At 46.8% G+C, this 13,879-nt stretch overlaps 4 protein-coding genes across 4 annotated transcripts; all 4 read right to left on the bottom strand.

The window, feature by feature from the left end:
* Nucleotides 1-832: 832 nt before the first annotated feature.
* Nucleotides 833-4,132, bottom strand: FOMMEDRAFT_162783 (uncharacterized protein; the record flags this gene model as incomplete). Its single annotated transcript, XM_007272078.1, has 9 exons — nucleotides 833-865; nucleotides 950-1,189; nucleotides 1,249-1,623; nucleotides 1,677-1,835; nucleotides 1,887-2,316; nucleotides 2,368-2,798; nucleotides 2,861-3,054; nucleotides 3,107-3,497; nucleotides 3,557-4,132. The coding sequence occupies 9 exons, from the start codon at nucleotides 4,130-4,132 to the stop codon at nucleotides 833-835; spliced, it is 2,829 nt and encodes a 942-aa protein (XP_007272140.1).
* A 1,110-nt stretch (nucleotides 4,133-5,242) lies between these two features.
* On the bottom strand, nucleotides 5,243-7,611 carry FOMMEDRAFT_162782 (uncharacterized protein; the record flags this gene model as incomplete). The annotated part of the gene is made up of 7 exons (XM_007272077.1): nucleotides 5,243-5,303; nucleotides 5,341-5,471; nucleotides 5,539-5,632; nucleotides 5,692-5,791; nucleotides 5,856-5,975; nucleotides 6,640-7,352; nucleotides 7,409-7,611. 7 exons carry the CDS (start codon nucleotides 7,609-7,611, stop codon nucleotides 5,243-5,245), a joined length of 1,422 nt encoding a protein of 473 aa, XP_007272139.1.
* Nucleotides 7,612-7,826: 215 nt separating this feature from the next.
* FOMMEDRAFT_98551 (CENP-B/ARS binding protein-like protein) lies at nucleotides 7,827-8,709 on the bottom strand (the record flags this gene model as incomplete). Its single annotated transcript, XM_007272076.1, has 3 exons — nucleotides 7,827-8,214; nucleotides 8,286-8,516; nucleotides 8,567-8,709. Coding segments are annotated over 3 exons (762 nt in total), but the record flags the coding sequence as incomplete, so codon positions are not given.
* Nucleotides 8,710-11,124: 2,415 nt separating this feature from the next.
* On the bottom strand, nucleotides 11,125-13,229 carry FOMMEDRAFT_32466 (uncharacterized protein; the record flags this gene model as incomplete). The annotated part of the gene is made up of 8 exons (XM_007272075.1): nucleotides 11,125-11,272; nucleotides 11,303-11,406; nucleotides 11,779-11,938; nucleotides 12,059-12,209; nucleotides 12,246-12,494; nucleotides 12,550-12,661; nucleotides 12,785-12,886; nucleotides 12,942-13,229. The coding sequence occupies 8 exons, from the start codon at nucleotides 13,227-13,229 to the stop codon at nucleotides 11,125-11,127; spliced, it is 1,314 nt and encodes a 437-aa protein (XP_007272137.1).
* Nucleotides 13,230-13,879: the final 650 nt, after the last annotated feature.

The raw sequence follows: 13,879 nt of genomic DNA, 5'->3' as shown, positions 1-13,879 counted from the left end.
TTACATTTTATAATCCCATCTTTATAATTTCAAACTCACAAAGGTCTTTAGGCTCTCTCCACCTCTACATGTCCTTTAACCTAGGAGTGAAGAAGGAAGATGTACACATAGAACAATATTTGCATCTCCTGTGTGTTTTGATGCTACAGCCCCTGAGCACTGGTATAGATATGGCAATTATTGTTCAGTGGTTCTCCTGTGCTAATTAATTACATCAGCTAATACAGTGGCCACATGTATAAAAGTAATGAGTCAAGAAATTTCTAAAAAATATTAAAAATGTTACTATGGGCGTAGTTGAATACTATCTACTAGTAGCAACAGAATGTCATGTAGTAGTATGTCCAATCAGTTAAATGGCAGTTGAGTGCCGGATGATGTGAAATGGGATGAGAAAGAAATGGCAAACACGGTGATAAGTCAAGAAAATTGCAAAAAAAAAAAAGGTTGCTGCAGGCGTAGTTGAATACTATCTACTAGTAGGAACAGAATGTCATGTACTAGTATGTCCAATTAGTTAAATGGCAGTTGAGTGCCAGATGATGTGAAAGGGGATGAGAAAGAAATGGCAAACACGGTGATGAGTCAAGAAAATTGCAAAAAAAAAAAGGTTGCTGCAGGCGTAGTTGAATACTATCTACTAGTAGGAACAGAATGTCATGTACTAGTATGTCCAATTAGTTAAATGGCAGTTGAGTGCCAGATGATGTGAAAGGGGATGAGAAAGAAATGGCAAACACGGTGATGAGTCAAGAAAATTGCAAAAATAATGTTGCTGTAGGTGTAGTTGAATACTACCTATCTTGCAACAGCAAGTGTTGTGTTTATCTTTTTAGTTAAATGGCAGTTGAGTACCACGTCGCTCCTGTGTTCAACTGGTATTCAGTACTCATAGCACTGAATGTTCACCTATAGCACAGCACAGCTCTATCAGAAGCCACTGAAATACTGTACTGTCAGGATCTGCATTTGCCCAGGCTGGAGTCTCCTGCTTTAACAGTCTAATGAGGTACGACAAAGGTATGACGGCAGATTTTGTACACGTCTGGAACCTGATTCGGCCTTGAGCAGCAAACACGGCTGCAACAGTCTCGGACGTTGGTCCATTTCGTGTACCTGACATGCGACCGTTGTGGAGATTATCGCGATGTGTCCAGTATGCTCGGTCTTCATTATTTACGAAAGACACCTATGAAGGACAGTTAGTATGAGAGGGTTTACATAATGAGTATACAGTGAAAATCTGACTTCTATCTGTTCTTTTGTTGGTGGCATACAAGGAATACCTGTCAAGGCTCTAGTGAAAAGTGTACTGCGAGTGTCTTTTGCATTAAAGTCTGTTTCATCTATTGGGAGAGCCTGTCCAAAACTCCAGGATACACTGTGGAAAGCGTCTGCACAGGGTATACCTACTCCACTAAGAAACCTAAAAAGTAGGTCACGGAGGAATGCTATTGCAGAGGAGAAGCCCCGGTTTCTAGCCACAGTATCCAAGTCTGCAGCATGGTCAGACGAGTCGACTTCGATTTCTACTGCTTTCATCACATTTTCGGGGGTTACAGATCGAGAAGCGAAACACATCGATATTAGAGCATCAGACCCACCATCCACTGCTCGCACAACCTTTCAAGGAGGTTCTGTCAGATGTTCGGGTCGGAGCACTGTTACAATCTTACCTTGCCAAAGTCAAGGCCGTACGACTCCAAGGATGCTCCTTCAAGGTATGCAGCCCACTCTGGGTGTCGAATATCACGCGGCCCAAGAACTGACCGAAACAACATATCACATGCAAGCAAATCATGCTCTTCTTGCGTTCTCCCTTCATATGTAGCAGCCTAGAGAGTCATATCAGCAAGAAAGCTATTTCTGTGTCTGCAAAACACTACCTGTGATTGCATATATGAAGTGAAAATGCGCTCGCAACACCTTGGATCTCCTGATGCACCAATAGTGTTCCATTCTTGCAAATCAGCGTGAATCTCCGGATACCATGTCTTGACAAATTTACTGTGCAGAGAACGGAAGTCCCGAAGATTGTAAGCAATTTGGAGTACGGCCGGCCCTATAGGATCGGGTGCAATCTTATGTATAACCATAAGAGACGTTAGAGCACCCAATACACGTAGTTTCTTGATTCTCTCCGCGGAAACGTGCGCAGCAGTACTCTCCGTTGTGAACAGCTTCAATGAACTGTAGTCCCCGGCCAAGCGTTCAAACCATACTGCCTCACGAGCAACGTATGTGCGCATAGCTAAGAATAATGTCTCCAGCTCAAGTCCACGGCCAAGGGTCACTGTTGATCCATCCAGGCGAACACTAGACACAAAATCAACAAACGCAACACTGGAAATATTGTAGACTGCTTACATTGAAATTGTCCTTGCCGGAGCAAGGACTTCATAGTAATTACCACGTTCAGCACATCGCTCAATCAGCATAAGCAACTGCTCTGCCAGCTCCGTCATATTATGGCCCTGAATTAGTAGCTCTTCCTCCACAAGAGGTTCCTCTGACTGTGCATGCGTATAGGCCAGCTCAAAAACTTGTGTTGCAAAATTGTCAAGTTGAAGCGTCCACCCGTCAGGGTCTGCAGCAGGAGACCATGGTTGACTCCATAAAGCAGTGGGCAATGCATTCTCTGGAGACGCAAACGAGACATTATTAGTTAAGCGATGTGCCTGTCGTGTAACGTTTGTGCGCTGTGTCCATATCAGCTGTGTTGGATTGCGTCGTAATGCACGAGGCGCTTGCTGCGACGGCTGTATCGGACTAGGAGGGGCAGTTGGCACATAGTTATCCTAATTGTAAATTTTAATATTAGTATATGTCTGTACTGAACATACGGAGAAAATCAACACACCGTGGTTCCTGCAGCAGAGTCTATTGCCGGAAGATCTAGCTCAGCATTACTGTCGATCTCTGTGCAAGTACATGGAACTTCGTCACTAAGCGATTCACTTGGCTGGTCCTCAAGGAGGCCTCGAAAAAATCTATCCGCTATACAGTCATGAGTGATACCATCACGCTGGCACTTCAGAGGCTCGGCTGCAGCAACTATATTCAAGTCTTTAGCTGGATATGCATGTGAAGGGAACAAAGAACTCACCAGTAAACAGGACGAACCGGCCATTTTCCAGTGCAACATCCGGGATTGCAAATTTGCTCTTCATACTCAGTACGTCGAAGATACTCCAATTGGGATCGAGTGGACAGCATTTCAGCCGCATTGGAGCTACTGCACCCCCTCTCAGCAAAGCACGGTCGTGGATCCTCAGCAACTTCAGGTGAAGCGTTTCATGCGGTTGGTACATCCCTGACGTGTGAGTGAATGTGTAGCCATGTTGACGAGTCATTGCCAAAGAGACTGTCTCTATAATTTCGGTGACGAGTTTGTCATGCGGGACAAGGAGTTCGTATACAAGCCCAAACTGCCTTAGTTTGGCATTGAATGTTTCGCGAAGGAAGTGATATAAAAGGCAGAATTGAGAGCCTGCGTTCTATGGAAACTATCTGGTGAGATCCCAACCATTCATACAACCTAAAAAGTGCAACTTACACACGATGGGTAGACCTTTACTGTAATACGAACGCATGTGCCCCCATCATCCGCACTCTCAAGGCAGTCGCTCATTCTCGGTATGTTTGCCGTGGGGAGACTGGGGAATAACGCACGACGACTCGCTATGTCACCTCTTCTTGTCCCTCGCCGTGCCTGGGGAGTTGCCCGAGGTATTGTCCGTTCGGCTGACAATCGTCGATTGTTGTTGACAAGTCGAGTATCGAGACGGATTGGTTGGCTTGATGCTGCTTGGGATACGGTTTCCCCATTGCTGTAAGGTGACAGTGTTGGAACTCCTAGCGAAGAAGTTTGGACATCTCTCTGTAGAGTCGGGACTGGTGTGCGGGTGGATGCAAATGGCTGCGGAATACGTGAGGGAGCTCGGGCACTCTGGTAGCGTTCCAATACAGGAGGCACTGTAGATTGTGACAACAAGTCTACTCGTTCGTCCGCTGTAGAGACAGCTTGTACATTAGTTGCATTGGCAGACTGTGGAAGTGATAGATTATTCTGCGCTGCAAGCATGCGAACATATTCGAAAAGGTCCTCGTTTGCTCTGCCTGTGCCACTCATGGCGCAACCAGGTGGGTGTTGAAAGTAGTGGCGGTTAGGATAGAGTCTTTATACCCTGTAACAAGGTTGTAGTTGATATTACTGCATGCAGGAGTATTTGCGTACAGGATATTTTGTGTGCCTGCCCACTGTATTGCTTGAAATTTTTTGCATATTCTATCTCCACCCGTTGAAAACGCAGAAATATTTTTTCGTGAGGGATGACATTGAGAAAGTTAGTGTCTTGCCATATACGAGTTGCGTGTAGCCGAGAAACGCACCAATTGTTGCAAGAGCAACGGCATGTGCTCCACAGTTTACTAAACGAGCACAGGGGAGATGAATTTTGCCAACGATAAATTGTGCCAAAATGACGTCAAGGTAGTAGTATGCATCCGATCGTCTTGAAATGGGCGCGATAGGCACACTGTACATATTCGAAGACTTTCAGCATGACATACGGAATGCAGTCGTTCTCAGGGATCAGGAAAATCCAGAGCGCTACATAGCTCTGTCTAGGAAGACCATTGCTATTTTATCCTGTAGCAATGTATTGCATGTCAAGATTAGAGATAACCGAGCTGTGGAGTGTTTCAGCATTTCTGACAAAATGTTGAATTGCAGAAGACAAGATAAAGTGGATGATTGGCCATATCTGACAGTCATCGGCAATAACATACGCAAATGAAATGAACGGAAGTTACAGAACCAGACGATCATTTTTTAGACGCAACAGGCCCTTTGCGCCCTACTAACGCGTTTCAACCAGTTCTCTTAATACACGACATCTGGAATCGAGATCTCGGATTATGTTTCTGAGTAAGGTTACCTCCTTCTCTAGGGTGGATCATCACCAAATCGAACACGAAAATGTATTGGAATTTACTGCTAAGACATATATTTTTTACATATTGTGGATCCTTATATTCGCTTATAAAGTCTACATGTAAATATATTGCCTTGTCAGACTCTGCACGTTTTGGTGATGATACTGACCTAAACTGCGCTACTGTCGTAAGGATTCGTTATTGTCTCCGACTCAATCGAGGAAAAAGTCGGTTCTCCAGACTTGGATTATTTGGCACTGTGATGGTTGTACGTATTAGTTGTAAGCTCGATCGTACCGTCTCGTTAAACATCCTTGGCTACAACTTGTATAGCACAAATATCGGCGGGCAACGCTTTCAAAATTCTGTTCATTGTGTGAATGTAGAGAGCTGAAGATGGACAAGTTTGGCGGGTCTGATATAGGTGGCAATGAAGGCAAGAATGATTGAGACGGAACTGGTGATGCCTGAACAACATGGGTCTGACGAATTGCAACATCTTTGAAATCGTACATATTTTGAGTCTGAGTCGTCTATCATAAGTGATCAATGTATGTGCAAAATTCAACACAATAGAATGAAGATGGAAAGGGGACATACATGTTTCAAATGTCCACTACTACCTGGGGCAGAAGGACGTTCAGATATTTCGCCAGAATCTCGTTTGAAATGCAATCCAATAGAAACAGCTTCTCTATCAAGATATTCTGTTAGTGCTTGTCCTAGTAGAGCAGTTATCACCATCGAAATTACTGAGCAACATCTTGGACATAAGGGAAGATAAATGGTCTTGTTCGTTCGCAGTGAAGTCTATACGCAAAGATTAGAATTGCAAGGAGGAGGGCAAACCTTTCTGGAGAACGTTTTTTGCATTTGGAATGTCTATGTGTACCTACCGGAAGGCACTTCTTGCATACCTGGTTGGTCTGGAAGAAATGGATAACGAGGTTTGTGTGAGATAAGGCGAATGCTGGCGAAAGTGGAGTGGAGGGAAGAGGAAGTGACTCTACTGACAGAGAAGGCCAGATAGAAACGGGCTGTTGAGCACATCAGACGAACGAAACGCACTCACGCGTACACACGCACATCCTCGATTATTTACACGGACACATACTCCCTGCTGCTTTTATCCCTGCCTTTCTATTTTCATTCCTCCCTCTTGTCACCTGCCCGTGTGCGAGTGCAAGTCTTTCCAGCTACTTGCTCCCCCCTTTCAGTTGGTTAGTCAGCTGCTCCCCAATATCTTTTCCGTGAGCGAGAGATTGACTGAATGTGATCTGATCTCTTAACTCGTTTTCCGTCCCAACAGATCCGTCCTGTCGTTACTGATACAGTTGAAAATGTCTTAATGTATAACGACGGGAATGCCATTTTGCTATGCATTATGAAATTTATGCAACAAGATATGTGTGTAAATATATTGCCTTTTTAGTTAACCCGAAAGTAGTACTACTTTGAGTCATGTATAAGGGAAATTAGGGTTAAACACATGCTCTGTATACGTTGAGAAAGGCAGGAAATAGTATAGTAGACATGTATCCTACTGTGAATACCAAAAAATACTAAGAAATGTTTTTGTTTTTCAAATCTACAATATTACTTCGTTAAGAAATCAAGTGGATCTAATATCAGCAGTATTCCCCCACATATCCTGAAGTGTTGTCTGCTGCCTGGAACACATTTCCTTACGGAATAGCTCACCACGGAACTTGCGCAGAGAGTTTGTAAGGCTGAGAGCGACTCCAACTTCAGCATGCTCAAGAGTTAGCTGTTCAAGCAAAATACAGAAGTCCTGACCATCACGTAAAGAGACTTTCCTGACTGGCTCATCAACAGGAGTCTCGGGCTCACTGTCTGATTCATCACCAGTGTCCTCTAAGTTTATCCCTCTATCTATTCGACGTCGGACCTCTTCAATAATCTCCAAATCTCCAAAACCTTTAAGTCGATCTAACTCAGGATGCTCCTTCTTCTCCTCGGCTGGATTGAGAAGATCCTCCAGAGACAGTGGTGCACCAATAATACGACGGCGGTGATGAAGCTCGTTGACAGTAAAGAGTAGGTCTTCCTCAACTTCGTGAAGTTGCTCCAGAGTAGTAGTACCAGTACTAGATTGAGAGGGGGAATATGCAACGGCAGGCTGGTGTACAGGTTGTGGAGCAAGCTGTTCAACGACATGAACAGCTGCAGGAACATCATCTTCAGTATCAAGGACGGCATTGATGACCTCAAGCCAGTCACCTGGCTCGTAGTCCTCCCCAAGACAATCCTGAAGGTGTCTCTCGAGCTCAGGGACTGTTCCGATATCACCCTGAGCATACTCGCGAAGGATATTCCAAGCCTCAGGACGTTGGTTGGCAGGGACATCAGGAGATGGTGGTGGTGGCGGTGGATTGAGTGGACTATGAACACCTCTAACAGAAGAGCTAGAGTCGTAATCACCATCGACACGGTGAAAAATAAGATTCACGAGGTATACGCAGAGTCCGTCGACACGGTGAAGAACAAGATCCATTCAGTATGGGGCCATTGGCATCGAACGCGGTCAAAAGTAAGATTCGCGAGATATACGCAGAGTCCGTCGACACGGTGAAGAACAAGATCCATTCGGTATGGGGCCATCGGCATCGACACGGTGAAAAATAAGATTCGCAAGGTAAACGAGGAGGCCATCGACACGGTGGAGAACAAGATCCATTCGGTATGGGGCCATTAGCATCGAACACGGTCAAAAGTAAGATTCGCGAGATATACGCAGAGTCCGTCGACACGGTGAAGAACAAGATCCATTCGGTATGGGGCCATCGGCATCGACACGGTGAAAAATAAGATTCGCAATGTAAGCGAAGAGGCCATCAACACGGTGAAGAACAAGATTGATATGGTTATTAGCACAGTAGGAATACAACGAAGAATAAAGCATACCTTTGAAGTCCACTGTGCTTCCAACAGTTCCGTATTGTCGACGCATCAACACGGTCCCATGCAGAATTAGTCATGAGCATGGCTTCCAAAAGGTTTATTTTGTAGATATCTCGTTCTCCAGCTTCATCCAGATCGACTGCACGTTTGCAGAAAGCACGGCGGTAAAGTGCTTTGAAGGTTCTAATTATTCCAGCATCTAAAGGCTGGATAAACGGTGTCATATTCGGTGCAAAGAATTCTAGATGAATGTGCGTTGGCTGATACGGAACACGGTGTGCAGAGAAGTTGTCTAGGAGGAGAATAACATAACGGCCTTCTCTTTGCATTGCGAGATCGAAGTTCTGAAGCCATCTAAAAGACAATGTAAGTGTCCTGGTCTATTCTGTTGCTTATTCACCAAACGGACGCCATATTGTACTTACTCTTGGAATAAGAAACTTGTCATCCATGCTGATTGATTGGCACGATAATAGAATCCTTTGGTTGTAGGGGACTGGCTATTGAAGCAGCGAGGTTTACGAGATTTGCCTATAATAAAGAGATCCCGTTTGTCTGAACCGTCCGCATTACAGCAAAGGCCAATTGTTATTCTGAAACGATTGGCCTTCCGCCCACTCATCTGGCGCAATGCGAGACCTCGATCTGGTGGAGCACTTTGCGAAGTCAAATTACAATTTCGAAAAGAAGTGTAATGGTTACTCACTAAGCAAAAAGACCCGTCTCGTCGAAGTTGTATTGATCTTCTGGCTTGTACTGGCTGAGGATCTTAGTGATGCGAACTCGTTCTTCTGCGACCTGTGCTTGATCTACAGATGCGGCCTCTCCATGACGGCGAATACTTTTGATGCCCCAACTAGAATATGCGTGAACATCACTCTCGAGGTTGAATCTTCGGATACGATTGACACGGCGAAAAATAAAAAGAAAGACTTACGTTCGGGTGAATGACTGTACCCAGCCATGGCTTGTTAGACGCTCTTCCTGGGGTACATTGAATTCGTCCTCAAACCGGGCTCTCTTCTCGATGAGCATAGCACCCGATACAAGCTCGTCCCGGGCCTCCATAGACTGTTGCCACATTATTAACGCTTGTTCTACTGCTGGATTTGCTACAATACGAGGACGCTTGCTTGATAATGCTAGAGGGGTTTCTTTTGCTCGAGTCTCAAGCTCTTGACGGCGAGCGATGTTTCGGCAGAGGGAAGACTGGGCAAACAAAAGAGCACGCTCAGAGCGTCTGCTGAAGAATCTAACGATTTCATCCTGGGAAAGGTTTGGATGGTCGTCTCGGAAGCTCAGAACTTCCAGCCAGTCAGCGCAGGTGAGATTTGTTCTCTTCCGCACTATCTTAGCTGAAGTCTTTACTTTCCTTACTGAGCTACCAGGCTTGGGACCAGGTTTTGTCTTGTATGCCCTTCTCTTGGTCTGCTTCAGCTTTCCTATCGACATGTGTGAGTGTTTTGACACTCTTAGTACTTGTAGTCTCTGTTTTATACCTTTTTCCCCCTTCATTTTACAGCTTTCATGCTATCGGTCGTGTCGGTCATGTGGCGGCATGGAGCTCTTACATGAGCAGAACTGTCAATCGGAAACACAAAATCCACATGGAAGCCAACTATAATTACTACACACCTCAGTAAGTCTCTTGAATTTCTTCTTTTGCCTTTTTTTTTTTGCATAATTTTCTCACAGAATTTGATGCATTATGCAATATACTATATTTTGCATAAATTCCCTTATCCCGTCTTGGGAGAAGGCTAAAGGTCATGCATTATGGAATATATGCATAATCATATGATGCGTTAAGACATTTTCAACTGTAGTTTCATTCGCGGAAGCTAAGATGTGCGTTGATGATTCTGGACATGATGTGATCACATGACCCATATGTTTGCCTTTTCTAACCCGGTAGCTGTTACGGATCGGTCAATTATGTACCTCACCTCCGTTCAGATGGCAGCGCTGTCGAGCAATTTTGTATCCAAATACTCTTCTACTGGCATGGATTGCTCCAGGAGGGGGATGTGGTGTAGTCACGTTGGACCTGGTGAATTGCAACGAAGTTCGCAGCGTTCCAAGCCTGAGTCATCAGTGCGCGAGACGACATTGGCACAATTGCAGCACGGCTTCAAATGGACGAGGAAGGGAGTGATGTCGGAGACTATGATTTAGTTGAGATGCTCTTACCTTTTCGGCTCCTGTACAACGATGGTGTCGAACGCCTTGATGCAGAAAGTGCAAGGAAGCGTGTCTGCAGGGTTAGCACTATCTGGTAAATTCTCGTTGGCTTGTTTGCACTCAAAGTAGTATTGATATTCTTCTCATGGAGGCATTGGATAGAGCTGCGGCTCCTCCAGATCGTTTGAATGGAACCCATAGGGGACCTTGTCCCGCAACAAGTTCTGTTGTCAGCTTGGGATCTGGGACTGGCTCTGCGAGCACGACATATCTACCCCCGTTAGACAGCATTCCCGATATTCCGGACTTTGATACTAGCATCTTCGCGCGCTTTCAATCCCCGTGCAATTCACTTTCAGTCAGTTCACTATTGTCTTATACCCTTACACGCACGCGGTCCTCTGACCATGGCGCAATCATGGGCGGTGGTGGTCTTTTTCATCCGCTCGGAGCAAGGTCGATTGAGATTGCACCAAGCGGGAGCCCATGTACTTCATCCTTAGCCAAGCTTGATGATGAATACACAAGTATACTTAGGGGATGCGCGTTCGCTTTGGAATCTGGCTCAGATACTATGACGCTCAAACTGTATGCGTGAACCCAGTGAGCATGGCGTATCGTCGACCATGGGTCCATTAGAGTCTGTAAGTGTTGCGGGAAGAACTCACCGGGTTGGAGCCTCAGCGGTTTACATGCCCTCAGAACCGGCGCTCACACAGCACAATGGACTCTTCGACCTCAGATGGAACTCAGATCATACCTTCTTTGTTGTCTCTGCGCGGTCCGGGTTCTGCTTCTCTTCTAGGTGATTCACATTCTGGTCCGATTTCAAGTGAGGAAAGCGGTCGCCTACGCTCGCCTACGCGCACGTTACACTCTCTACACAACGAGTACGGGCCTCTCCCAACGAAGCGCTGTGCGACGACGGGCCCCTCGTTCTGCACACACTTATTCCAGGTCTGCAAGTACACGTAGTGGACCCTCGGTGGCCAGTACACCCAACAAATAGAACAAGTACGATGAGCCAAGTCAGTTTACTAGTTTACAGGAGAGTTACACGACAACAAGTGTTTCTGAACAAATTCAGGAGAGATCGGTGTCATCCGACTCTGCAACCATGACAAGTCCTCCAAGGTCGGTGACAAGAGACTCGATGGAGAGAATAGTGATGAGACCAAGAATACATATACAAATGCCAGAAAATGGGAGCGAGAGCAATATCTTCCTAACGCTGAAGGCACCACGAAGCGAGTCATCTTACCATCCTTTACCTGGTACGCCAACTCTGTCTAGCAAGAGTATTCCATCTACGGAATACAGAACAGCAATCAAAGCTCTATAGACGGAGTACGAGACGGGAGAAATCTGTTCGTCGCAGCCTCCATCTACAGAGTACACGACTGCGGAAGTGTGCCCGTCGACAATCCCCGCGACGGAGACGGAGTATTTTACAGCAAAGTGTCATTGCAAACCCGCTGTATCCAAGGAGGTCAGCTTGCTAACTCCGTCATTGAGTTTGACGAGCGTGTCAGAGGAGGTTGTCGAGGCAGGCATCCCTCTTCCAGAATCCAAAACTGAAGAATTGCCTCCTCGTTCACTGGCTGAACTCAAGAAGACTCCTTGTCATTGAGGAGCCGACATCACCCTATGAATCGTCGGCCTTGTCTCTGTCGTCGATTCGTACACCAACTATTATCCCGCCAATCCCTCAAGTGTCACAGAGACGTCGGCTCGGACCTCCATCTTTTTGACACCGTCAAGTGTATCTAGTAGGCCTCCTCCTTCGTCCCCGTCTTCACCGTCAATCACCACAGCTCCCTTAACACCATCGTCGCCGTCTTCACCAACATCGATGGAATATAAGCCGGTATCATCAAGAACGCTGAAGTCAAGGTCTCTGTACTTACCATCACAGAGCAGCGAGAGATCATCGCCGAGTGTCACGGATGGGTATGAAAGGTCAATTTTCGCGCCCTCTCCCTCTCTTCAGTCTGTCCCGATGCAAGAGCCCGCACACGTCAGTTTTGAAACGTCCTTAATGCGCTCAGGAGCGAGCGAGATGTTGTCCGAACAACCTAGTCCTCTCCTGTTCAAGGACTTGGGAGTTCCAGCTCTCAGCTCGACTGCGACGCCGACTTCGACAAGTGCGAATACGACGAGCAGCGTCACTTAACCACTGACAGTAACACATACATAGTGCACACCTGATCCACCGACGCCGAGCTCCGTGTCGACGGCAAGTAGCTTAAGTGCTTCGTCTGGCCGGATTACTACTCTGAACCCTTGCACGGCCCTACTTGCTGTGCCGCCTGCACAAGTTCCTGAAAGAACACCAGCACCAAGCAGCCTCACGCTAAGTGACTCCATTCGAGGCTCTGAGGTTGCGAGCAGCGTATCGTATACGTCTCCGAGCAGTTTGACCCCGAGCACCCCGTATGAAGGGAATGGTATATCTAGGCCGTACGATCACTGTGACGAGGACTCTGTCAAGCGTGAGCAGTATTTCACCTGCTTCCATGAGAAGCTGTGTTTTTGCACCGAGAGTCTTTGAGTCACCAGCTACTGTCCCAACGCTACTTTCATCGAGAGCGTCGACTTCACGTCCTGTAGGTTTAATATTCTACAAAAGGGCTATAAATTAATTGACTAATGTCAAATAAACAGATGACTCCTTGAGATGTACAGTTGCCTAGTTCTCCATCTCTGTCTCTTGCTACAGCAACACCATCCTCACCACACACACTGATTCACAGTCTCTGAACACAATGAGTTCCGCAGAAACAACGTCTGTAGTGGAGGCACCAAGGGATGAATTTCTTACACATGATGTGAATAGACTCCTGCGCTATCTACATGATTTAGACCAGATTCGTGGTGGGGAAACGTAGGATACGAAAGACCACTTGCAGCACATAGAAGACGAGTTGCGTGATTGGCGGACTTCCTGCAAAAGCCGAGTACTCGGATGAAGGATCGGTCATTCGGCGGTTCACTTCCAGTCTCTGGTACCGAACGTACACCATCCCTTGAATACGTTTCACTGCCATCGCAGCCTTCCCTACTATCACAGCCTGCAGAGACCATCCGGACTTCCGGGTCATCACCACCTCTCCTAGTCCCCGAACCATGTGGAGCAGTGACACCGTCTGTACGCTCGGTGACGCCTCCGCGGCAGAGGTCAATGTCATTAGGGCCCATCAGGAAAGGTTGAACGTATTCTTCGTGAACTGCCACGGCCGCCATTAATGCCAGCGCCAGTAGAGCGGCCAGGACGTCTGGTTCCAGGCTTACCAGCCGAAGGTGTTGATCCGTCTGTCCTTCCGGAGGAACTCGCAGGCGTTTCCGATAGAGTTTCTCTCGCAGAATCGGTCAGGCCAGTGGCACCACCCGTGCCTGCAGCCGTTCCCACGGTTGCTGCGGAAGCCATGCTGCAACTGTATGAGATATTTGAACTGCTTCGAGCACAACAAGTTGACAATGCGTAGTGCAAAGCAGAGCAAGCAGAACGTTTTGACGTTCTCCGCGTGAGGTCATAGAGGCACGTGCCGACGTGAAAGCAGAATGCGAGGAACGGATTCGTATGCTGGAAGATGAGCTTGCACGTACTGGTGAGGAGCTTGAGCGTGAACGAGAGCAGCGAAGGGCAGAAGACTTGGAGAGGATTAAGCGAGAACATCTTGAAGTTGTCAAACGCGATGAAGCGGTTCGAGCGCAACTCAGCGATATCACGAACATCGTGCAGGAACAGCGCGAGGAACTTTGCGAAAGAGAGAACTGATGGACGAGAGACGGCAGGAGAAACTCGCGAGGCGAGACCGTGAACAGGAGCGGATGAAAG

The sequence above is a fragment of the Fomitiporia mediterranea genome (genome assembly GCF_000271605.1).
Source record: "Fomitiporia mediterranea MF3/22 unplaced genomic scaffold FOMMEscaffold_24, whole genome shotgun sequence".
In the NCBI taxonomy this organism is placed as follows: domain Eukaryota; kingdom Fungi; phylum Basidiomycota; class Agaricomycetes; order Hymenochaetales; family Hymenochaetaceae; genus Fomitiporia; species Fomitiporia mediterranea.
Note: the sequence above shows the minus strand (reverse complement) of the source record. Positions and strands in the feature narration are given on the sequence as shown.